Below are 27061 nucleotides of genomic sequence, written 5' to 3'. Positions count from 1 at the left end.
TCATACCACCTCATCTGACTCCAAACCATGTACTTCATAGAGAGTGTCCAAGATATTTAGCTGCTTTTCCATGGCTGGTAAGTAAATGTTGAGGTCCCTCTGCATCCCTTTGTAAAATGTTTCTTCATGAGGATCACACTCCTCTACAGACAGAGCTGCCACAAAGTCTTCATACGTTGGAGCTGCCCTTAAAGCTAACTGAGAGAGAAACCAAAGCTTTCAGATTTGCAAAACAACAGGAAAAGAAACCCAACTAAAGCCACAAAAAAAATTCTAAGACATCCCTCTTTGCACTTAGACTGCATAGCTTTAATGTATTTATGTGTACATGCATACGTTAAGATTTTTAACTAGGAGCAAGGCTGACTTGTTTGTTTGGGTTTTTTTTAATTTATCTCTGTGTAGATTCCCAGTTTAAGACATCTTCAGAGAGGACCAATTTTTAGGAAGTGTCTGCATATCATATTTTGCACAAATAAATAGCATACATTACAAATTAATTAAATACATACCCCAAATGAAGTACAGTTTGCTAGGGGAGCTCCCAACCCAGTGTCACACATTTCAGAACTGAAGTCCCATTCTCAACATTTTCTTTAGAAAGCTCTCCCCAATATTTCTGTTCCTCCCAGTCAAAGTCTCTGTCACGATTGCCTGGGTGAGGCTTTCCTTTTTCCTTTTTTAATTCCAGTAATAACTTCCAGTGACAGACACGAGGGGGAGCTGCCAGACTGGACAAAAAATAAACCATTTCCTCTAGCCAATATATTCTACTTCAATTCCCTGACACATTCCGCACTAATCCTTCTTCAATGCTCACATATAAAGACATAGATCAATCTTCAAAAAAGAAACCTCAAACCCTCATTTCTTCACTTAATAGCCCTGAAAGACTATGCTGAAAAGAACATAATGAAAAGAACAAGCACGCAAGCATGATCCATCTGTTTTGGCTCCAGGAAGCAGGTTCCACCCTGAAAGCCCAATACTAAACATAGTGATAACCACAATCCCCACCTTGAAAATAAGGTCTGACAAAGGAATCTATTCCTTTTAGTGCCTAGAATTTTAACACACAACATAAGATCACATGAATAAGATCCCCAGCTCTATCAGCAACCAAAATAAATACTTACGGCGAAGACCCCACGGACAACCCAACCGTGATGCTGCCGTAATGTCTTTCCATAAGCATTGTCTTAAAGGAAAAAAAAAATAATATCAAGAGATAGACGTATGGCAGTTTAAAGTTTGCATCACAAAGAGAACTTAGAGCTTAAAAATAACTATTTAAGGATATATTCATGCCACTGGATGCAAATAATGGCTGTTTCTGAGCACCAAAGTTATGACTGAAAGGAGATGACAGATTTGGAATTTCTGCACTGGGGTCTCAGCTCTGCTGTCAAATCTCCTTCAACTCATCTGTGGCAAGTAAGTGTTCTAACAGACAGGAAGGCAAATGTAATTTTTATCTGACTAGCTGTGCTTCACAACTAACACTTCTACTGTCTAGTTCACAGTTCAGTGCAAGTCCAAGAAAATAATATACGGGGTGAAACAACCCTGCAAGCTGATGGTTAGCCAGCCTCAACTGGGGTAGCTCAGGCATTAACCAAGAACTCTCTCTTTACATCTGAGGGTCAAGTTTTGAGGATCACTGGAACAGAAAGCACCAGGCCATTATTAAAACAATCCTCAGGATCTCTCTTGTGAGTGCCCCTGAGTGTAGCCTTTGATGAAAGCCCTTGTTGTGCTCCTAGACAGCTCCAATTTCATACACAAAGGTTTCCATATACAAAACCAAACATCTTTGAGCCATATTCCCCCAGTCTCAGTTTGTCACTGTCATAATTTCATATCCTTGTCCTTCAGTTAAAATTTTAAGTATCTGACATTGTATTATACTTTCCCTCAGCTGTTCACCTTCAAGAAAGAGAACCTCTACATTTTGCTGCTTTAGGATATTTGCTCAAAAAACTGCAGACAGTTATTATTGTAAGAGTGTAAAAAGGCTGTAAAACACAGCCACAAGTTTTGCTCTAATATGAAGCACTCCTCATCTATCAGGCTGTAACATGAAGTACTCCTCATCTATCAGTCTAATGACTTGGGAATGCAGCTTTTCTATTTTTACAGTAGGAGTGAGAATCTATGAGAAAAGCACACAGTAGTAAGAGCAACAAAACAAGGAGGAAAAGATTATTGCGCAGCAGATAGGACTGACAAGTCTATTCTCTGCCTTATCATTAAAAACTTGACATTAAAAAACATAGGAAGACAAAAAATTTTGCTTAGATTTAAATGCCAAGTAACGACAAATCCCTTCAGAAAGCTGTTTGTTCCTCAGAAGATCATAAGAATGGGTGGATATTCCATTTTTCATCATTTCATTAGCTTGATATTGGAGGTTGTAGAAAGACAACACGTACCCCATCTTTACTTGAGATTCAAATAGCACAGTAAATCCTAAATAGTAAACTGAAGCTGCACTAGTGATACAGACATGGAAGAGCTTTTCGGGGGAAAAATGGAAGGAAGAAGTGAGAAAAAAACCCAGCAGCATGGCTCTGCTGCACACACAAAGCAATTCAAGTAGTAATTCAGTGCTGAAGCCTTCAGACTCAGAAGGTCAAATAAGTGCCTTGACTTTCCATGGTGTTTAACCCACATATGGCAGCAGTATATTTACAGTCCCAAGAGCTGCTTTCACACTTCAGTGTGGTAGTTGTTCTTATTAATTCTATAGAGGGACTGCTTAGCTGTTTAAAAGAAGCTGGAAAAAAAAAAAAAATCTTAAAAAAGGCTGGTTTAAAGGATTATCATAACATTAGACTGCATGCATACAGAGAGGGTCTTACTCAGGAGTAACCAAGCCAAGTCTAAGAGGGATTTGTATTTTGTTTTATACCTGCTGTGGACAGTAGCCTGACTCGGTAAGAGTCAGAAACTGTGTACCTGGAAAAAAGTCTTTCTTTTCTGTTACAAACTCCCTTCTAACTGATACAGGCAGTTCACAGTCATATTGGCAAAGAAGTGATTTCAAAGAGCGATGGCCAGTCTCACAAGGAACTAAAAAAATAACAAAACAGCTACTATAAATTTGGGAGTGCTCTCACTGCAAACAAGTAGAGAAAACGGAATGAGACAAAGCACTTTTTTTCCCTAGGATGTGACTGTCTCCTCTGCCAAAAGCATGCCAATTAAAGGAATCTTTAGCTATTATTAAATCAACACTGATTATCTAGTCACCTGAAGACAGCCATTTTCAAAAACTATGATTTTTAATACAGTTATGTCTCAGAGATTACTTGCATCATTAGTCACCAAAAAAAAGAAAACACACATTCTAGACGAGGAGGAAAATAGCCAAGTATGTGAATTCAAAAGGACACAAAGAATAAAGCAGCTGGCACTTACTCAGAGCTGTTTGAATATTCTTTTCCCCATTCTTCACTTCTGTCAAAAACCCTTTCAAGAACTTTAAGCCTCTGTCACGACGAACCCATGAAATAAAAAGAAACTATGTTTATAATGAAGTAACCCAAAGTATAACAAAGCCCTCAAAGCCACAATACAACTCAGAAGTGCAACAAAACTCAAAATCAAGGTGCCATTTTCAATCTGAAAAAAAAAAAAAAAAAAAAAATGCAGCCACCTCCTCCAGCTTCTCTCCCCGCCCAAAGAAAAACACTTTGCTAACACATTTCTGCTGCAGCCTGAAATCATCTGCCTGATGTTCTGGCCCAGCAGGACTAGTCATGTAACTTCACTTTTACAAGAAAAAACATTGCTTGTGATTGCTTTTTCAGGCCTTTTGACAAAGTTGCAGTGATACAATCACAAACAACACATTAATCTTGACTAGCCAGTCTGGATTGATGGAGCCTGTGGAAAACAACCAGTTTTCTCCATATACATAACTTGCGCTGTTGAAAGGCCCCTCACTGCACATTAGCAGTTCACAGTGTAAGTAGATATGAATCCGTTACCTTTTCAGCCACAGGAGAGCCTCCGTAGCAGAGTTTCTAACTTGTGCTACACCTGCATTCACTTCATGGAGCACTATCTTCTGAAGGGTATCAAACTCTTCTCTGTTGGTTATAAACTTCTGGTTTATTTTCTGGAGAAAAAACCAAGAGGCAGAGCTTTAGGTTTTAAGACCAAACAGTGGCCTGTCCTGTAAATACCACTTATTTACCATGACTCTTCCCTGCAAAGGGATACATGGATCCCCAACCATGTCACACACTTCCCACAGCATGGCTGCCCTGCCATACTGGTCACACCTTCCCAGGGCACCACCTCAGACATATCTGGCTAGCCATCCGGCTAATTGAATCAAAAAAAAGCATCTCAGTCAAAGATTTACATGGAACCCACCATTTCTGCCTGACAAAATGCTTTAGGGTCACATGGCATCCTCCACACTGGTGGAAAGCAGTTAACTCAAGCTGTTCTCCAGTCAAAGTCCCATTTGCCCCAAGCTTCAAGTACAAGCAAGATTACCTTCTGACAACTGCTAAGCTGCAAATTCTTAATTACACTTAGCAGTCATTGTCATGCTTAAGCTTTTTAATTTATTCCCAAGTTTGTTATGCACAACTCCTCACAAAAAAAAAAAGACAGAAAATATATTAAGGGCAGATAAACAGATTCTTCTTCCACATTAAAGCAGTACCTGCCTTGACAATAAACATTCAAGATTTTATTTTCTTAAACAGCAATCTTCTCTCTTGCTGTTTTCATTTTCAGTGGCTACCTTAAGGAAGATAAGAGAATACCTGTCTTACCTTGCACCTAACAAATCTGAATGTATGTAACGTTCCTTATCATATACTCAGAAAGCATATTTTGCTTTTCTTTTTTTTTTTTTCTTTTGAAAGAAAAGCTATGAAAAGTCTTGCTATGAATACATCTTGTCCCACAAGCAGCACTTCAAACCTTTCCAGACGTAGAGCTGGAAGAAATTCCAGAGCAAGAAGCGAGGCTGCAGAGACTGCCCTGACCTGCCGAAAAGCGGCTTCTTAATGCACTAACTTCCTCCTACTTCGTTGAGGAAAGGAATTTTTTTCCCCTCTCCATTTGTTTTAGCGTTTAAGTCAATATTGCTACCAGCACATCATGACTTACAACCTATGCAGCTCAGAATCTATGTCATATTCATTAGGTGTAACAGATGTATCACCTGGCAGTCAATCAAGTATTTTCCAAGTTTGCACACAACAACTGGGTTTATTAAACACAGCGTGTATTCTAAGAACAGAATTAGGTGCATTTCAGCATTCTGATCTGACAGATGGTAGCACTGTCAAGTATTAAATAGCCTTCCAGTATTGACTCCTACAACAAAGATTCTTGAGCTTTAGTGCCTAAAATAGATATTTTGTGAAAAAAAAAAAATACTAAAAAAAATCAGTGCTAGAAATAAGCTGTTACCTTGATGTTACCTACAAAATCCATTTTAACAGGAGCAAAAACAGTTGGTCCCAGCTTGTCTAGAAAAAAAAAAAAAAGCCATATTTTATATTTGTGTCTTTTTCCAGTCCTCCTGTCTTACTAACAATCCATTTCATTTACTCTCTTAACGTTCCTTCTAGATGGCAGGAGAATACTAAATGAATGACATAAACCGGTCTTTCTTTGGTGTAGAACCAATCCACCTCAGTTGGTACAAGTGTTAAAATACTCTGACCTACAATTTGGAAGTCTTCAAAAGGGTGCATGCTCTCAGGGACCGCACATCCACTGTTAGATGCAGGGGCCAACCAGATGGGGGTGGCCACTAGCTGGAGATAGAAGTTTTTGGAAAAATCAAATAGATAGTACAGCTGATGGTGTGCTGTCAGCTGTACTGGACATGTAAGGCACCCACGCTACTCTTTTGAGGGGATGAAACTGCTGTACCAGATAGACCCGTAGGTTTCCAGACAGCTTATACACAGGTCCCATCTAAATGAGAGTGGATCCTCTATAAACCAAAGGATTAAGAAACATCTTCTGGTACTAGTCAGATTGATTCTGATGATAGGAACTGTTTCTACTATATCACTTCCGTAAAGAAACAAATTCTCCAAACCAACTGCTCCATCTTTTCTTGCAGCTGGCAGTGGTCAAAAGGAGTCAGAGGAGCTGCTTACCCAGAACAGGCACAATTGCGTAACATGACTCCAGAAACTCTTCTGTTGGGATGCCTTCCTCCTCCCGAAGTTCAATATCACTGAACCTGTCCAGAACAAGCAGAAAAGACTGTTACCTTAACAACTCCTTCTATGCAGCTTCTAAAGGCAAAATTACATTTCATGCCCACTTCATTTGCATAGAATTATAATTTATAGACATGGAACCACCAACATGGCTTTTGTTTCACTAGGTTAAAGTAAATGACTGCAGAAAATGCACATTTAGTGGTGTGGAAGCAAGGCCTGCAATTACAATGTAAAAACAAACAAGGTGAAAACCTCACACTCCACTCTGTATGCCGAATTCTACAAATGACATCATCTTCAATTACTGTGTTGTATGCAGTCTTCTTAAATAATCCCAGCAAATATAGCTTTACAGACAGAAGAGTCTTAAAAATGAGTCTATTAAAGGCTTAACAAAGCTTCAATAATCCTTTTAAATGAAATCTGTACTACCTATTGCTCATGACACTGAAGAAGGTAGGGGAATCATTGTCATTTCTGTCTTCCTCACACAGAGTCAATCCACTTAAAGAATTTCTTTCTGACTGCAGCAACTTGTGGGCACCACAGCTTTCTACAGCTTGCGACTTGTTGTCTCCATCTTCCTTGATGCCTTACATTTATAGGAAACAGAAGAAAAACAAAAATAGAAAAAGAAAACATCCACATACCCACATTGTTATTCCTGTTCATCAGGATGCTTTCTATTTGAAGGAAGGCACTTGGATATCTGGATCATGCAAGTTTAAAAGCTTTCCCTGCCAGCACCATGATTCTCACCACAGGTCTGCCGGGTGCTCAGACCACATTTCAACCAGTCCCCTCACCATTTCTTTTAATCAGATAGACCAAGCACCAGGCTCCAATGCAAGTGAGCCCACACATCCTCAACAAGGACAGCCTTATGAGAGGAGAGCATTGAAGAAGTGATTTGGTGCAGCAGGGAGCAGACTCATCTCCTTGAAAGAAAGATTACTTCTCACATGGCTGTAACTTCCCCAGTGCTGGTAAAGTGGCACAGTGCATTTTCAAAAGCAAAAGAATAATAGTGACTTGTTTGCTCCTTCTGATAAGTAAACTGGCTGCTTAGATGGATATTGCTATGATATCAAAGGCTGCTATGTTCTCCCCGATCTGTATGAATATCTTTAAAATCTCCCAGAAAAAGATCCAGGTGCCTCTTCCCTGCTGTGGTCTATTTTATTTCTTCTTTGGGGTCAAGCGCATAGTTTCAAATAAATTGAGAACTGCATGAGCACCTCCAAAGGAAGACCAAGTCTTATACATCCCATGCATGGTAAGACCTTCATGACTTCATGGAGAACTGCAGAGAACAAGTCAAGAAGCAAAAATGATATATTCACAGCATCTATAGGGTACATGGCTACAGCATATCTTACTGCCAGACTGTCAAACCAGCATCCAAGATTTTCCAGGGAACCTGTCTCCCCAGGAAAGGAATACTTTCAAGTGCCAGTGAGGATTATAGACCTGAAGTGGAGCTGGGCTTCTGGCTGAAGGGATTAAGCTGCAAGGAACATTCTTCCTCCAAGTGAAGTCTGAAAGCAAGCTTGCAGCAGTCCCTATTACTTGCAGAACCACTGAATAACACCTGGTGCTGGGTGAAAAAAAAACCCACTCACACCCAGTAACAGCAGTGAGATTTCAGCCATTCTCCTCAGGGCAGAAAAAAAAACGGCCTCGGCCATCACTGACCACGCCTCATTCACAAGCAAAGTGACTCTGCTAAGGAACTAGAGTTTGAGGGATGTCACTGATCTGTCCTTCACCAAGACACACAGGCTGGTGAGGCCAACTCTGCAGTGACTACACAGAAGTGCTATGCACAAAGCCTGGCGTCCTCTGAAATTTCAAGCTCGAACACTGTAAGCCCTAAATGACAAACAGAAATTTCTTATGGGACTTCAGTGCTTGAGTGTTTTTAAAGACTGACTGCTCTTAATAGAGGGGAGAGGGAAGGAAGAGTATCTGAGACAGGGGAGAGCTCCTGGGCTCACAGGGAGCATTCAAATACAGTCATTGGCAAGATGAAGCCCACCCGACATGGACGGCACTACACCCCATACTGCTAGCAAAACTCTGCAACTCAAACGTGCATACCCAAGAGGGGGTAAGCTTTTCTCTTTTTTGCACAGAAACAACCTCAGTAGCTAAATGATACCAACAACCTGATTTGAATTGGTTTTATCTCTTTGCTTTAGCACTGTATTCTTGAGGTATTACACTAAATGGTGACACATGCCTGTTATTCTGCAGGGAACTACCACACTACACAACAACAGCCACCCAAATGGGAAAAACTCCAAACAGAGACCATGTAAGAGCAAAAATCACAATGTTCATTAACTTGAGCTTAAAAACTTCAGCTGATTCACTGACTGCATATATATGTTTTGGAATAATGGCCAGGCAGAGAAACCTACTGTTCAAGAACGACATAGCCCATTCAACAGGAAGATCAGAAATCATGTTACTTGTATAGACTTCCCAAAATTAAGTTCAGCAGCCCTTAACAATATAGCTATGTTGGATGGTGTTTTATATTGAATTAGTTCAACAGCGTTTTACTGAAGTAACACACATCTCTAAGTTTCATGCTATTGCTGAAGTAATGGAAGAAAATAAGGTGCTTTCTATCATACTCTTAGCTGCAGGAAAAGGGTTAATTTTCCATAAAGATTTGTCAGAGCAATCAAGAGCGACTACAAGGTCAACCCCTCCCAGACAGACACACAAAGCTTCAATGCCGCCTTCTGACACCGCAGCCCCACATAGTAGCAGAGGTGCTGGCATTCCCAGTGGAGGGCCTCTGGGAATAATGTGTCTGTCCACAGTGCAAGCAGAGTCCAAGCTCTGCCAGGCTGTATTGTTACACATGTCAATCAGCATTGAGAGGAGCCTCCACTTGTCCAAGAAAGAATGTTTAATTTCCTTCCCTATTCAGTTCCAAGTTAGCTATCAACAAGGGCAGACATCAGACTAAAATACACTGACATTCCCTCTCCTGGGAAGCAAAGTATCAGCAGTCTCACAGGCAGCCTACACTTCCCTCCATTTACACTTAAACAGTAACAATTCTGGATAAAAGATGGTGCACATATTTACCTGCCAAATCCTCTGCTGTGTTATCTTCAACAGAAACATCACTGCTCCCCTCATTTGTTTCCAGGTTTAAACATTCCAGACTTTTAGTAAGGGTTTGTTCTTGATGGTTAATTTCTGCTTTTACAGAGCCATTTTCACAGGGGTTCAATTCCATCTGCCTGAAGAAAGTGAAAGAATAATGGCTAGTCTATAAAACATTGCTTGGTAAGCTCTTCCTGTGAAAACACAAAAATAACAGTAACAGAAAAATAGTTGACAGAAATTATAGGCTGTCACAGGCTGCTCTGAGCAAAAGAACTTGTCCAAAATAATCAAAAGGAACCAGGCAGCTCTTTGCAGCAAGTAGGATTAACAATTCAACCTCAGTTTACAGAGTTTGAATATATTTACAATGACTTTTATTAAGAAGAGACATAATCAAAAAAATACAATTGATTACAAAAAAGAAAATTGCAGACAGGTATTGTAGACTAAAGAATACCCCCTCATTAGTACTTATATATACCCTTGCCATTTACTATGACACAAGTCATAGCCTGCTTTCCATCAATGACTTTATGAGCTTATGGAGTAGAACCTAAGATGCAGGAAAGAACACTGAAGTGGGAGAGAGCTGGCTGGTGACTGACCAGTACATCACCAAGTGGATGGCTGAGAAAAACAAAAGGGAAAGGGCTGATAAAGAAGAGACATGATGTGGGTTGAGCCAGCTCTTTTTCGTTGAGTCTGCTTCCAAGTATGCAGCTCAGAGCGATACAATTCTGCCTCCATCCAGTACTAGTAATAGAGTAAAAAAATGGAAAGAACAGACACTACCAAAAACAGATTAGAAAGAGATTGACAGTAAAGACTTTTATTATACCTTTCCGTTGTGTTGTGACTGGACAAGACAGCATGCTTTATCTGTAAGATAAGTGGGGAGGGAGAATACTCTTTAAAGCAAGAAGACTGTATCATACTTTTCAAACTTACATCTTATTAAACACAAGTTGGAGTCAGCAAAACAGCTGAAAAGCTAAACATACACTCACTAATTGTCTGACCTGGAGGCAGTATACAGACAAATGTGAAAAGGTGCTACATTATTATACCATTAAAATATTGAAAAGAAAAAAGAAAAAAGAAAAAAGAAAAACAGGAGACTTCTTTCAGAAGCTAGTTAGCAAGTGCCAAGTGAGACACCATACAGCATGTGGAAAAGAAACAAGGAAGTGAGTTTTCTTTCAATAATATTTTTTTTACTTAAGAAAAAAATGATGAAAAAACCAGAAGAAACGTGAGGCCAGATACCAGGTATGGTGAAGTAATCTCACTTCCCAGATGCAGTGATGCATCTGCCTTCCTACATGCAACTTAATCTGCTGTTCGACAGAGATGCTCCAGTTTTGCGTGTGCAGCTGTGGATCCAGGATTCAAGAAAGTGCCCTCGTCATTAAAAAGGTAAGCTCATCAGCTCATGTTGGCTGGCATATTGCCACAGATCTGATGCTGCAGTAGCTTAGAAGAGTAGTAATTGCTGTGAGCTCCCACAATGGACCAACTTGCCATATAGCCAAGGTATTTTGAATCACCACTGTCTGCAGCTGAAGCAGGTCCTGAAAGTTAATGCTTAATACTTTCACCTATCACTAAAAGTTAAGAGATCCGTCACAGCTTATTAAAAAATGTCCCTACCTCACTTCCAAACCACAAGAAATGGCAGGGTATGTCCAGTGGAAGACTACTAGCCACAATATGGGTAAAAATGCATTCCCTGTTTCTACAAATGGTGCTTTACAAGAGGAAGCCTTAGCATCCATGTCAAGACTAAGCGAAGAGGATACTGGCCATTACCTTGTTTGTTCTGAGAACTGCTAAATGTGGGGATCCAGGTGGGGTCTGATGCAGTAACTCAGAAGTGAAGGCAGTATTTGCTATCTGCATACATTCTTCAAGAGTCTTTAGGAAGGTGTCACAGGTTGATTTTAGCAGAGCTCCCATATCAATCTCACTCTGTGGGAAGAAACAGATTGGAAGAAATGGACTCACCACAGACTACCAGTTTGGACCAACACAACGGCTACAGTCATGATTTCTGTTTAACATGAATTAAAATGCAATGTGTCGGTTGCTCAGAGAACTGGCATCGCGTATTACTGGGGCTATGCCCTCTCACAGCATTACCACTCTTGTCAGCCTCTTGCTACAACAAGCTCAGTATGCTTGCATTTTAAAAGCAATGCCTCTTGGTTACTCATCTCTGGTGTTAAACGTGTATTAAATACTAAGCCTTGATGTATTCAACAATGGCATTCCAGAAGACATCACTGACAGGAGACATAAAAAGTAAACAAATTAAATAGATACAGAATGATCTGCAGATAATAATTTCAAAAATTCCATGAACAAAAAATCACTGCAATTGAAAAACAGGTAGAATGAAGCATCACATTGCCACAATACGCTTAATCTCTGCAAACTGCAGCTATTGATGCTAAAATGCTTTTAGCAATAAATCTTTCCAGTTAAATATAAGTAAGATCAGGGAAAGTGAGTTTTCTCCCAGAAGCATGAACTATGAGCTGGATAAACACCACATTACTTCTTTGCTGTCAACAGCTGTGAGCTGCAAGTTCTAACAGTGCCTTTTAGTCACTTGTACACTATGTCATGCTTCTGCACTGTCTGTTAATTCACCATAAACAGTTTATTAGGTATCTTTACAGAGATGGTTTATACATACAAATGATTAAACTTCAGGTGTTTTCCCTGCCTGTCCTGCACCTGAGGACCCATCTCTCTGGTGGGAGGCACCCTGGAACTCCACACCAGCTTCTCTAGCAAGTGACAGGCATCCCTCTTCACATGTTTCTCTCTCAAAGCAAGGGGAAGATCACTGTCATTAGGGCACCCCTCTTAAATGAGGCTTCTTTTTTTCAGGAAGATTTGCAATGCTTGAAATTTTAACTTAGGTGAGGCTAATCAGGCAGTTCCTTCTAACAATTTTTTGTGGTCTGCATTGTCTCTTGACCTTTTAAGGTTTCGGTTGACAAGTGTACTGCTGAGCAGGATATTAATGACTTAGGGGCAGACAAATGTGCGCTTCTTGCAAGTTATCTTTTCATAAAAAAACGTTTGCGTTTTTGATCCACCATATACACATGATCACCTACAGAGATGTCATCATCTAGATCACAGATATCATATCTCATCTCACTACTCCCTACCCCAACACAGCAGAAGTTATTTGCAACAGTACAGTATTATTCCATTTAAACAAGAACAGTTGTGTGGGTATGTTATTTCCCACAGGTTCTCTGCAGAAAGAGGGTGCAATATTAAGCAACTGTGAATGAATACTACATTGGCTAACCAGAAGAGGTCACAATGCTCAAGACTTTATGGACATGGTCTGCACCAAAATAGAGCTGTACCTCTGGTTCTGATACACCAGAAATGCTGGATTCCTTCGTTTTATGCACTTGCTGAACAAGGAGGTTACAGTACAGTCTAAGTTCAGACATTTTAGTCTTCAAGGCTTCTGTGTTTTCAGTGAACTCTAAAAGTGAAACAAAAGACGAGTTAAATTTATTGTATCCATCTTGCAGTATATGATTTTGGAAAGTTGCTGAAATAGTATCACCCAGTCTAATTCACTCAATACTTCCTTTTTTCAAAACATTTTCTATCAACTCAGAAAGATGAGCTGTATTGGCATAAATTATGCTACTGACAGGTAAAATAATGTTTCATTATTTGCCACCATAGACAGGAACACTATTTTCCTAACAGTATTTTCCTAGACTTAGGACATAGAATAAAAACAAGTACACACCACTCGACCTTAACAGGCATTTAAATAGGACAAAACCCCTACATATCATATTTTTTGTTTTCACTAAGTAGTTTGAAGAGCAAACAATTACACTGTGAATTAAAAGATCAGGGTTCTGGGTAGAAAACACTAGAGGGAGAAGACACATCTTGTCCAACACAAAGGGATTAATTTAATACAGACCCTTGAATCATAGAATGGTTGAGGTTGGAAGGAACCTCTGGACACCAGCTAGCCCTACTCCCCTGTTCAAAGCAGGGTCAGCCTCAGCACATCTAGACCACGTCTAATCAGGTTCTGAACATTGCCAAGGATGGAGGCTCTCTGTGCAATCCGTTTCAGTGCTCCCTCATCCTCACAATATAAACATTTTTGCTCAATGGAATTGCTTGTATTTAAATTTATGCCCATTTCCTCTTGTCCCTTCACTGAGAAGAGTCTGGCTCCATCTTTTTTATGCTCTCCCATCAAATATTTCCTTTAATCATCTTAGTGGCCCTTTGCTGGACTCACTCCAGTATGTCCATATGCTTCTTGTACTGGAGACTGCAGAACTGAGCAGACTAATCCAGATATGACTAACAGTCAATCTGGGACTTTTCAGAAGTAATTTGTTGATATTAGAATCCCAGAATTACAAAATAAATTAATTTGTCTGTTAGTAAGACTAACATGGTTTAGTTCTGCAAATACTTCAGTAGCTTTTCATCCTATGCTACTATATGTCAGTTTATAGAGACAACCTTCTTCTGCTTCGAGGCACTGTGCATCAGATCCCCACTTTGTATAGGACCCTACAATAGCATCTTCTGCTCAGTTCTGACTCAGTTTGAACCGGTTGATGCAAAGCCTGGTGAAGATGCACATAAGGCTAAGAGGAGAAGCAATTCCTCACCTTAGAGAAAGGGAGTGCCCACCCCCACTGCATCTTCCCAGGATCACTGATATATTAACATTAATTTGCTGTTTTCCCAACTTCTGCATAGTCGTTGTGCCGAGGTTATGCAAGGTTAAGGCATGGGGTTCTCACAGTGACTCATGAATAACGCCTTGCTTGTAAGCAACATGGGTTTTCATTGGGGTGAAAGTGAGATTGTTGTTGAAAGCGGAGAGGTAAGTGAATTATTTTCATAGCCTGACCATGATCAGATTTCAGTTTCTGAATACTAGCAAGCACATTTAAAACTAATTGCAAACCTTTATTTTAATTGCCAAGGGATTCTTGAAGTGCATAAGACAGCCTGGTTAGAACATGGAAGGAAAGAATCTGAGGAACTCCAAAGCTCAACAGACACTGGTATGAGAGGTTGGTCATCATGCTAAGACAGCTGCACAAGGTGGGGGGGTCTTACCTTCATGCACAGGCTGCATCCCAGCGACATGCAGCCAGGAGCTACTCACTCCTTGTACTTACAGAACCCATCAGCACACAGATTTCAAATTATTTATATATAATATGTTTTAAGGATAAGCCAAAGTTTTCAAAACCCTGCACTGAGAGTTAACACCTGAGATTTCTAGCTAGAGTTCCCACATGGCTCAGCTTTTAGCAGCACCAAAGACCTGAAGCACAGGTTGGACACAGAGTTCAGGCACGGATTTTGTCATCTTTGTGTGTACATCTACTAGGGCAAGGATGGGTAAACAAAAAGCAAATGGTATGTGCCAGCAAAAGGGTATTCTTGCCTTTTTCCTTCTGTGTCCTGCTGTCAGTCAGACAGGCTTTGGCAGTTCCTAGCGCAACCAGCCACTTTTGCCTTTCAACTGCATTTCTTGCCTTCAGATAGAAGTATTGTTCCCCTGGGATGATCAGGTCCATTCGTGTGTTATCTGCAGGATGAACTGGAAGCAACATAGATTTCAGACCAGTCCCTCAGCCTTCCCAGACAACTGAATATCCCAACAGGTATGTCAGGTGGCAGGTCAAACAGTAATGAAAGAGGAGGAATCTACAGCCCCAAACTTCCCCTGTTGCCTTCTCTTCCAAGTTAGGGAATAGACAGGACACACATGTACAGCTGTGGGACAAAAGGCTATGAAAGTCAGCTTTGTGATCAGTACAGCATCATCTGGGAGTCTTTATGGAAAGGGTATCCTCTTCTAGCAAGTCTCTCTTTCAGGTTTCCAGCCCATAACTGAACATCAAAGATGTGGCAAGTAATCCAATATGAGTGAGCAGATCTAGTACTGGAGTCTATTAATCATATTTCTAGCTTCAGCTTTGTGCTTACGTAGAGTCATTTGAAGCTGTGTGATAGTCCACCACAGCTCATGAAAAACAGTGACCCACCTGCCCACAGAATACTCATTATATTAGAGGCTTGCAGCTCTCTTAACATTTTCAAAATACTATAGAATAAAAACTGGCATATAGATCAAGTTACTGAGTCACTACAAATACATACGGAAGAAATCAAGCAGCCAAATAGCTCTTGTGACCTGAAATCTCATCTTGAATGCAACATTATTGGAAAAAGTTTGTGCAGCTGACTGTTACTGTATCTTAGTTACCTTGAATTTCACACACGGCCATTTGGATGCTTCCCTTACAACCCTTCCAGGCATCTTCCTGAGAGTCATAATAAGACAGGATGCCACCACAGAGAAGAAACCATCGAGGCTGCCAACCTGAAAAACAAAACCACATTTCTCAGTTACTTCTCTCCTTGCAATTCCACCACCACTCTCATTCAGGACTCACTGCAAATATGGCCCTAAAGATCCTCAGTTCCCCCAGGAAAATTAAACTCTTTGAAGCAATAAGATTTGTGGACAGGCCTGGATGTTGTAACACCACAACCCCTGCTTGTTGGCAGCTACATGTCCTTTCTGCAGGCAGCTGGACCTCAGTGGGATTTTCCCAAGACTGTATGTACACGTCATTTTCATAGTTTTGCTAACATGGCATCACTGACTCACTCTCTCTTCCAAAACCAGCTTTTCAGTCCCCCACCCCTCAATTCCTTCCATCACTCCTCAACCCACCTCTTCATCCTTCCCAAAAGCCACTCCAGTTGTCTTGCCTTACTTGTCTTCCTCCCTTGTGGGAAGGGCTAGCCAAACTGTCTTGGAAAGCTATGGGCAAGAAACTCCTAACAATCAAGGGAAGGAGGGGACAGAGGCGGATGTGTTGATTTCTGAACACCATCTTTCAATGAAGTGGATCTCAAAAGCTCTTGAAATTCTTGTGCTGCCCACATAAAAAGTAGTCGTGAATTAATGACTTGGACTTCTGGATATCTTCCCAGAGAATCACCAAAACACCAGGCTAGACCAAAACCAATAGTTCTGGGTATCACTTTTGCCCACCTTACCACCCGACTTCAGAAGCAAATTACCCCTTTTATTTTCTTTTGGAAGTACTATAGCAGTATGAAAAGATATAAACAAACAAGACATGAGAGCCATCATTTATGTGTAATTAAAAACTACAAGCTCATTAACTTAAGAAGAAACGAGACAGTAACGTCACTGGAGGAAAGCAGCTTTCATTACTAAGCTGCAACAAGCTTCCCTGGCCAGGACCAAGGAAGCGAGATACCAAAGCTCCCACACTGCCAGCAAACCATCTGTGGGAAGAAGTTTGAAAAGACCATGTGGCTCCTACGCATTTTTGCAGAGGAGCCTCACTTCTGCTGTCCCCTGCACAGGGGCTCTGCCAACTGGCACAGCGCCGCAGGAGCCCAGGCTGGGCTTGGACTGATATCATGTTGGAGGAATGACTGCTCCTTACCAGCTAGACACTGATTCCTCAGGCTACTGCTGAAGCCAAGCCCGACTCAGTTTAAAGTTAGAAAGCCCTAAAGCCACAGGGTAATAGTAGGAGTACGGTTTGGGCTTTTTGGTTTGGTTGGTTTTTTAAACAAGCAGTAAGATGCATCTGGGCCAACCTGGTCTATAGGTTACTGAACCTTTGTAGTGCTTGGAAAACAAATTAAACATAAATCTGTTTTCACACTCTTTCAGAGCTCTTCCATTATTTCCTAGAAGAATATAAAAACATAAATGCCAAAGTACTCTCAATACTTCTTTATTTGGAAAAAAAAAAAAAATCACAAGAATGAGGGGAAAAAACCCCACAAACTCCAAGATTGATTTTTATTTGTCTTGCCACCAAAATCAAGAAACTATGCTAAAAGTCACTATTGATATGGAGGAACTCACAAAAAAAGGAGGTTATTGTTCAGCAGACAGAAGCAGTTAATTGCTTCAGACACTCAATGGCACAGAACCAATCCTTTAAATAATGCACAGCGCCACAGTCAATACAAGCCTCTAATTCAGTCTGGAGATCCTGCTGCTGCACATGAATCATTTCAGCCATGGTCCTGCAGCTTACAATTGCAGCTGATGCTCAACCAAATTGCATCTCATCAATCAAAGGCTGTGCAATCAATTAGCCAACATATAAAGCATTCTGCCCCCATCACTTTGGAGGCTGGTTAAAAATATGAGTCAATAAATTTTGTTGAGGTTTTTGTTTGGTTGGGTTCTTTGGTTCTGGGTCTATTTTTTTGAGAGGGAAGCAGCAATTATTTGTCTTCCTTTGCAGAACCTAACTCTCCTTTATTAGACATGTATCAAAGACTGTGATAGGCAATTGTTATGTGTAGCATATATTTTCAGAACAGAATTGTTACACTAATACAAATACATTTTCGTAAAAGCAAACCAATCAAAAAAAAAAAAAAATCACAGCAAGGTTCTGTCAGAAGATGCACTAACCACCTGGTACTCACTGACACTGAGTCAGCAGCCATGGGAAGGTTATCCTAAACAACCAGCTAAAAATAGCATGTGGCTGACAAATCACGGGCAGTGCAACAGTGATACAATCTTCAATTACAGGAGCTTCACATTTGCAGGCAAACAAAGAGCAGAGAAAAAAAAACACAACAAAAAACCAAAGCAGCAAAAAACCACTTAGACACTTCCATGAACACAAGAATTGGGTTTATTCAGTTTTATTCTCTCCCCATAAACTGTCCCAGGAATATTGCAATTTTTGGAACTGAGCATTCAGACTTCACATGATATAGAAAGTTAAAGCTGAACCTTTTGAGGTTTTACTGGTGCTAGTACTAACACAACTTTGAAGAAGAATTTACTAAGCCCATTTATAGTGGTGGTGCACAGGCAGGACAAAATATAGCTCATAGTTCCACAGCTCACTTTAGAGGCACAAAGCCATTAACAGTAAAAATTGACTTTGCTGGGGAAAGATATATATATTAAAAAAGGACAATAAAACGGAAAGCACAATAAAAGTGAGTAGTAGCTTAAGGGGTGAGCCATAGAAGAAAGCGAAGATATTCCAGACAACTTCACAGACACTGGTTAAGGTCCTAATACATATTGCACTCCTGTGTGAAACAAAGTTAGTACGTGCAGTACCTGGAAGATCTGATATTGTTCACTACAGAAACAGATATTTAAGCAGTCTGTGCCTGCTAAGGATTCAGTATTTCTCCAGAAGTTTCCATAGCCTGAAGGATCTGCCTACCTCCACAATTACACTTCAGGAAGTCTGGATACAGCTATCACTGAGCAAACTTGACATTTCTTGATAACACAGTTGAAATTTGGACATAATTCAAACTTTAATGTTACACAACACAGACTCCAGACAGCATTCATTCCAAAGCGCCAAGCCTGAAGTAAAAAAAAAACATTTGAAGACATGTAGATCATGTCAGACATCCACAAAACCAAACCATCTGGGAGAATTATGCACTCAAGAAGTCAAACTGATGACCTGGAAAACAAGCTGCAATTAAGAGATTTCAGTTCCAGCTGCATTTCGAAAAGGCACAAGGGCCAGACACCCAGGTTTTTATTATTGCTTGCTTTCCACTAGAATTATGTAATACTTTATGCTTATTAATTTCTTGAGCTTCAACAGAAGTATTTATAAAAACTTATGCAATAGATAGTCCTTGGACTTCTTTGACCTTAATTCAGATTTTAAGTGTGGACAGGAGATAATTCTGAAATTTCCACATTACATCTGCCTAATAGGAGGCTGGTGAAACACTGGAACAGGCTGCCCAGAGAGGTGGTAGAAACCCCATTGCTGGAAACATTAAAGAAGAGGTTGAATGGGGCTCTGAGCAACTTGGTCTAGCTAAAAATGTCCCTGCTCACTGCAGGTGGGTTAGAATAGATGACCTCTAAAGGTCCCTTCCAACTCAAACTATTCTACGATTCTATTTAAAGCCTTCATCACATCCCTACTGCTAGTATCATGCGCAAGACCCAAGACTTAGCTGCAGGTGGCAGAGCAGGGGCAGAGCCTCGCTCTGCTCTGCACAGTTTTAAGAGATAGTCCCAGAGTGGCTGCTCCGATAGTCAAGAGATCTCACAGCAAGAACAAGCACTATCCATCTTTTCACCCCACCCTGGTGTGTTCACCATACCACCACCTACTGCTTTATCTCCCTGCGCCCAAGGGCAGGAGAACCACAGCTTCTGCCCAGCGCTGTGTCAATGACTGATAGCTGGATGAGAGATGCCGAAAACTCAGCTCAAATAGGACCAAGACATTGCTGGTGTCTTGCAAAAAGCAAGATAAAACCCAATATATGTCCTTCTCCAGTTGCCAGTGCTGATAGAACTCTACAAATGCCATCAGGTTCACACCTTTGCTAAAACCCAGCCTGCTCCTGGTTGTTCACGGAGCCGCTGTTGGCCAGAAGACAGCACCTCCCCATCGTGCAACTGTGACCACAAAACACCTGCCTTCCAGTTACAAGAGAAGTCGTATTTTCCAGTTAGAGAACCCATCTAACAGCCAAAACACAGGTCTGAGTCAAGAGCTCTTATTTCCAGCTTAGAAAGAAGACTGCTGAGCTGCCACGGACTGTGCTGAAAAAACATCTTTGACTTCTGCACTGAGTTCCCTGTGTTTCCTCACCCATACAACATAAACATTTCATACTGGCCCAGAAGGGCCACTGCTGGTCTTAATGCACTAGCAAACGATGGACAAGGACTTCCTTGGGGAATTAAGCTATGGAAATCTCCATGTTACAAATGGACAAAATGCTCATCTTTAAGATCCCAGAGCACTTGCAATCTCAACTATAGGGCACCCACAGGAAGTTTTACAATCCAGTTCTGAACAACTGATTGCATGACTAAGTTCAGTTCATGCAGCCACATGTTTCATGCTGTCAGTCACCACCAGGTTTCTAGTCAGGAAAAGCATTTAGCAAGAGAATATCTTGCACAGACCAATCTTGAAACTTTCCCCTTTTTCTCATACAGCGAACAGAAATAATACAGTTAAAGGGTTATCTTAAGTGATTTGCACCCAAAACTGCTACCAGCTTTTTCCATACAGCCTCCTCCTAAAGCTACCCAGCATTTTGGGAATGGCAATCCCAGGCACCAGAACACATTTTGCAGCCTTAATTCTGTAGTGAAACAATTTATCAGCATAAAAATCCAGCCTGTAACCACGAGGGACAGCAGAAAGGCAGACAAGAGTGTGACATCTCTCTTCTGAGCTATTATCCTCTCACCCAGAGAGCAGCTTCTAGAAATTGCCCATATTGCAATTTTACTCTGATTATGTGCATACTGACAGCAGGAACCAACACCAAAAGCCCCTAAAGGCAATGAAGTTAACAGATTTGGCACTTCAACAACGATATCACTTTTTAAAGCCCTCGTTTAACAGACACTAGAGGCTCAAGTGAAGCAAGCAACAGCTAGAAGCAGCTTTAACAGTGACCCTCTCCCAAATTATATTTCTTACAGGAGTCCTATAAAATCCACCCGTGTTTTAATCACAACTGCTACGGCAGTGCTAGCAGCACTGAAAAAGCATCCTGCCATCGCAGAGCAACCGGGTTTGCTTGCACACAATTTTATGCCAGTGACTAGTCGAGACACGATGTACCAGCAGTTAGGCATTTTTGAAGGGGACACTGCAAAAGGATGAAGGGCAGAGAGGGGATCATGGCGAGTGACGGAGGCAAAAGTTCAACAATCCAGGCCACTGCTCAGATACACTAATTCAAGTCATTCAAAGCTCCCGGGAGTTTCACTCCGTTTACACTTCCCAGCCCCAGCAAACTAGCAGCTCCTCTCTCTGACCCCTGGGTGGTTAACATGCCAGACTGAGTCAATCCAATGAACTTATGTAAACATACAGATACCATTCACCATCATTCTGCCACACCTTTTGCTTCTGTCCTACCCAGCCATTCCCACTGATCACTTATTTGTTTCAGTGCAGAAGGACTGAATGCAGAGGCACTGGTACCGCAGCATACCTGGCAGGGAGCACTGCACCGTGTAGGCTCTGCAGCATTGCTCTAACACCTACAGAGGAGAGAAGGGACACTGATTTCCATTCCTGCAGCCTCATCAAACTTTTCTGCTGCAAGCACATTACTCAATTCCAAGAAGTATGACAAAAGCAAGATTGCTGCATGAAGAAAAACAGGCGGAAGGGAAGAGAGAGGTGAGAAAGAAGGTCAAACCACACAAACGTAACTATGAAAAATCTAAAGAGAATGAAGTAACTAGTCCCTGAAGCATCCTGGGTGAGAAGCATAGCCAGGACTGGATGAGACTTGGTCATCCACCTAAACCAATACCTGGTCTCTGAGAGCAGCTACGGTCAGTAATACTGGGCAGAACATTGTCCTGAAGGCAACAGAAACCTCAGCTGTCTAGGTCCACCTCCACAAAAGTCAGACTTCTCATTTTATACAATCAGAACTCAGACTATACTAAGAGGCTAAAAAGAAAGGAAAAAACGATAAACAAAATGATAAACAAAAGCTTTTTAGAAGCAAATATTTATTTAAGCGTGAAGTTTTCAATCACTTCCTCCATTTCTGGAAACAGAGGACCTTATTTCCGAGCTTGATATCAATTGGAAGTGTCTGTGTCTCTCACCCTAAAAGGTCAGACTTCTGAAATGAAACTCTCAAAACAAAGACTAACTCTAAGCAGTATCACACACATCCGGATTCAAGCTATATAAATTAACTGCTCTTTCACATTTTCTTGAGCTTTTCCCCCAAGTCTGTTAAGGAATTCTGAATCATTTCAGACAAGAGTAATTGGAAGTTTTACGTGAAAGCTGAAATTTACTGCTTGGTGCTGGCTCTTCCTATCTCAGGATAAACTGAAAAGAATTCAGAGCACAACAAAATGAGAGCGGATGATTACATACAGGAAGATGGGGAGAGAGAACTATGGTATGTGGTATGATGCAGTGTCACTAGTGATGGCATGAATGCAAGGGTGTCATGCCTCGAGGAATATCAGGAAGATGAATTAGTTAGGTTAAAGTTACTCAGCACAATTAAGGAAGTGAATATCTAAATATCAGGAAAAGCTTAGCTTTGTGAAGAAAAGCTATCAAAGCCATTTCACGGAGCACATAATGAATACCAGGCAAGTCAGTGGAGGCAGTCAGCATTTTTCTTTCTACTGATGAAGCTGCCTTTGATCCCCAAGCCAAAAGCTCATACATACCACCTCCTTCAGAGTTAGGGCAATCCTGCCTGAGTCCAGTGATCCCAGGTAAGGCATGCCTACGCTGAAGTTCTGAACTGAATCAAATTTCAGCACCAAAAAAATCAATTTGAAAGAGCCAAGCTCTCATCACACCACTGAGGGAAGTTATTCCCCAACTCCATGCTCTGTTTCCCTGTGGGTAAGCAATAGCTTACTCATTCTATAAACCTGGTGAGAAATCAAAATCACAGATGATTTCTACAAGGCAACCTCCAAAGACCAAAGAAATTTATTTTATTAATCAGAAGGTGTGCTTAACAAAGAGTGTGAATTGCAGCTGGTTCAGTCAGAGAGTCCTGTTTCCAAACAGCAAAGAGCAGCCTTCACATGCAGTTCATCTCCGCTCTCTCCTTCCTCCATCCTGCAACCAGCATCCCATGGGTTGAGATCAGTCCTGCTGCAACGCTGCAGCCAGGATCCGGCTTTGATGCTCTCCACGCCAGAATGCTTTAATCTCAGCCAAGGTAGTGGCAGAACAGACCGAGGAGCTATAGGGAAGGTATAGGGTGATGCTTTTATCACCCTACTTATTACAATTGGCAGTACTGAAATAAGAGTTATAGTCCCTTTACCCATCTGATAAACCCATCCCTAGCCTCCACAACCTTTACTAAGCAACGCCAATGTTAGGCAGAGAATTTGGCAAAGGATGAAATCTAGGAATTTTTAAAGATCGAATCACACCCTTTGACTGTAGGCTCAGCTGAGGCCAACTTGCACGGCTGTATGATTTAAGACACCCAGCTCTGTGGTTTGAGGATTAATAATTTGAAGTTTGCAGAGGCATCATATATTTGCCCAAATGAAAAAGTGCTATCACACTTTATATGTCAGCGATAACTCTGCTTGCCAAGTTCCCCGTTCCCTTAAGGTTTTAACCAATTTAGTAGAGGAAGCACAGACAAGAGCAATCTCAGGGCACTCTTACTGCAAACACAAGATCCCAAGTGGATTTTCATAGGCTAGACCTGTGTGCATGCATATCTGATCCAAATTTGACACATTTCACTTGAACTTAAACAAAAATATCACATCGAGAAATCACTATCTGGTGTCCATTGCAGTAGGGGAGAGAAAAATTCTAAAATCTCACTTCTCTAAACTCAGAGATTTCAGAGGCAGAACTGGAGCTCTGTATATAGAACCACAATGTGAGCACAGGAGCAACACCTGAGGAAAAACCCTATCTCCAAGCAGAAACCAAGTAACCTTAATTTATCCTAATCTACATAAAGTAAACAAATGCATTTATTATAAAACAAGATAACTTGTTTGAGTGGTAAGGCAAGCTAATCTGTCTTTCAATTGTTGGCAATCATGTTGTGCTTTTGGACCTCTGCCTGCAGAAAGCCAAACTTGTTTCCTACTTCTGAAATGTTCTTGCTGTGAAAAACTATGTAATTTGCAACACAGATCTAGCTCCCTGACCAAGGGCTGGGGCGAAATAGGTTGATGTGGACTTAACCTCTCGTGATGGCAATCATAGAAGGCATTATAAAACAAAAATTCACAGAAAAAACTCAATTACCAACAAACTCCCATCAGCTCCTCTCTCACAGCAAAAAGGGAAAGCAGTTCTCCTTTTCTACAGTTTTAAGCTTGCTCTTTGGTGAGTGTCTTATCTCCTCTCTAACTGTGTGAAACAAAGGTGTGTTCCTCATTATGAGGAGGAAAGGGCATAAGGTATCGGCTGTGTATGTTTACATCAGTGCTGTGTTACTAACAGGCATACATTGACATGCAGAGATGACACACGTTTTCCCTACTTTTTGCATACATCATTTACACTATGCAGCATCAGAGTAGTTAACCTTGAGCAAGAGGAAAAGCATGTTGGTGGCAGAATACTGACAGAAATACTGTTCTGGATGACCTGTTGAACCCTCTTACTTCCCTTAATCCCTGAAAGGAGGCTTTCCTGTCTTTCATTCCTCAGCTCTGTGCTACTGCTACGATAAATGCCACATTCCAGCACAACTTTTTTTTTTTGTTTTTCATCATTGCATAAATTTATAACTTAATGGCTTCAGGGCAGGAAGTCTTCATTTTATGCCAAAAGAGAGCACATGTAAGCATAGCTAGCTTGAAAAACAGCAAATTTACTGTTCTCAAACACACTACAGGCCTTCTACAAGGTAAAAAAAGAAAAGGCATGGAGTGACCTTGACCACCACACTTACTAGCAGAGTCAAGTTTCAGCAAAGAAATCAGAAAGTTGTTTCAATCCTCCATCACAGATTTCCTCTCTGTTGAGAGCAAAAACTCGTCTAGTTTTCAGCTGGGGCAACTCTCACACATCCAAGGAAAAGAGATTCCTTCAGTCTGCATTCACTTAGATTGAGGTTTGCAAAGCGTTATCCTTCTTCATGAAGGGTCATTTGGTTGAAAGTACATTAACAATGTGGCTAGCAAAAAAAAAAAAAAATTACTTTGATGTAAGTAGAATATTTCTGGTTCTTAGTCTTCATCTTATCATCAAAACAGAAGACCAGCCCAGCTGATCCTACCCTATCCACACTCAGGCACAAATGCCACAATGCCAAATGCTCGTCAGCCGTCTACACATGCGCCAGTTCCCACAGACACACATTCCCCAGGTCTCATGGCATAAAAGCGAGGACAAGGGTTCCAAATACATACCAGCATCTAAGCAATGCAAAGAAAAACAAACACATAAAACTCTAGATCGACTGAACCACAGACATTTTTATTATAGGGAAAGGATTAATAACACTGCCCGAGTTCTGCAATCCAAATGGAAAAGCTAAGCATGGCTGGCCCTACTGTCACACACTCCATAATTCAAGAGCATTCACAAATAATTAAAAAAAAAAAAATACATCCCTGTCTATTCACTGAGACCTGACAAATTTTGATTCCTCTCTCAGAACACCTATTGCCTAAAAGGGAAAAGCCGCAGCAATCTTCTAGCACACCAATAAATCCAGCCTCATGCATCACTCCCCCCCCATCCCTCTGCCACATGAATTCATCACTTGCTTGTGCTTCAGCTTTTTCTTTGTTTAATTTTGATTTCCTACACTTTCCCAACTAACCAGAGAGGTGCAGCTGTTCCAGCCTCTCTGAAAAAAAATGCAAGCAGGAACGCAGCCCTCCTGCCTACACTCCGGAGCAAAACTTGCACCTGGCAATGTCAAGGTCATGGTTATTTTTCTCTGACCATCAAGTTTCCAAACTGTTTCAACAAACCCCAGAGAGGTTTGCACCAAGCAAGACCCTATCCATGTACCCCAAATTACAAGCCACCATCGACTCCAATCAGTCCAGCTGCAGACACCCCACAGGAACACGGGTGGCATTGGACCTTCCCCACCCCTGCAGCATTTCTGATCCCACCACCTTTAACCTCCACTGAGCAAACCCTGGCCACGCACTGCTGCTTCCAGTCTGCTACCAAAGTCAAGCCTCCCATGGCACTGGAACACCATAAAACCTAAAATCTGGGCCTAGCGCTAGCAGGACAGTCCCTTTTATTCTTTTCCTTTCTTTCTTTTTTTTTTTTTTTTTTTTCCTGCACGCATTATCATCCAAATCCCCCAGATTTCATCCAAATTCTCCAGATCTGGGATTCCCCCAACTCCTTGAAACGACTCAAAAAAAAGCAACAAAAGTTTAACAGGGGCAAGTATAGAAGGGGGAAGTTCGCTGATGAGTATGACCTAATGCATCCAAAATAGCCCCAAACCCCAACCCACAACCCCAGGGAGTGCAAGGGACGCCCCAGACGAGGGCTGACACCCACGAGTGGGTTAAACGCCTCCTCAAGCGCTGGACGGTGACAATGTGGCAGCGCTGCCGGACACCCAGGGTGAGACAGCGCTGCTCCCCTGCGCGACCGGGTCAGGGGGCAGCGCTGCTCCAGACTCTGCAAATCCATCCATCCATACTTCTATAAATACATAAAAAAGCAGATGACGGCACCCATCCCGCTAGGAACCCGCCCCGCGCACAGGCTGAAGATGGGCAGCAACTCACCACTCAGGTAGTTGGTCCACTTGTACAGCACCCCCTCCATGGCGGCCGGCCCCCGCCCCCATGCAGCGCGGCCGCCCCCCGGCGGAGTCACGCCGCCCGCCGCCGCCGCCGCCGCCCTCCGCGTCCCGCCGCGCCGCCGGCACCCAGGGCCATCGCGGGGCGCCGCCCGCCCGGCCCAGCCCGGCCCCCACCGCCGAGCCTGCCCACTGCCGCCACGCTCCTAGCGCAGAACGCGCCGCTGCCGCGCACCCAAAGAACGACTCCGCAGCGCTACGGAAGCGCAAACGGTTCTAGGAATCGCAACCCACGTGATAGACAGAAGTCAGGAGGTGGGGGCAGGCGCAGAACGCCCAAAGCAGGTGGCCTTCCGCAGCCAATCGAAACGCGCCTTCGGTGAGAG

The 27061-nt window shown here is 41.8% G+C and overlaps 1 protein-coding gene across 1 annotated transcript; it reads right to left on the bottom strand.

Annotated features, from left to right (window-relative positions):
- On the bottom strand, positions 1–26701 carry PLEKHA8 (pleckstrin homology domain containing A8). Its single transcript, XM_086468517.1, has 14 exons — positions 26662–26701; positions 15640–15756; positions 14815–14970; positions 12728–12852; positions 11148–11306; positions 10177–10217; positions 9315–9472; positions 6642–6801; positions 6141–6226; positions 5440–5498; positions 3993–4123; positions 3421–3491; positions 1137–1198; positions 1–198 (listed from the first exon to the last, which is right to left on the bottom strand). Exons 1-14 carry the CDS (start codon positions 26699–26701, stop codon positions 1–3), a joined length of 1563 nt encoding a protein of 520 aa, XP_086324643.1.
- Between the last annotated feature and the right edge of the window lie 360 nt (positions 26702–27061).

The sequence above is a fragment of the Leptosomus discolor genome, chromosome 7 (assembly GCF_034619465.1).
Source record: "Leptosomus discolor isolate bLepDis1 chromosome 7, bLepDis1.hap2, whole genome shotgun sequence".
Taxonomy (NCBI): domain Eukaryota; kingdom Metazoa; phylum Chordata; class Aves; order Leptosomiformes; family Leptosomidae; genus Leptosomus; species Leptosomus discolor.
Note: the sequence above shows the minus strand (reverse complement) of the source record. Positions and strands in the feature narration are given on the sequence as shown.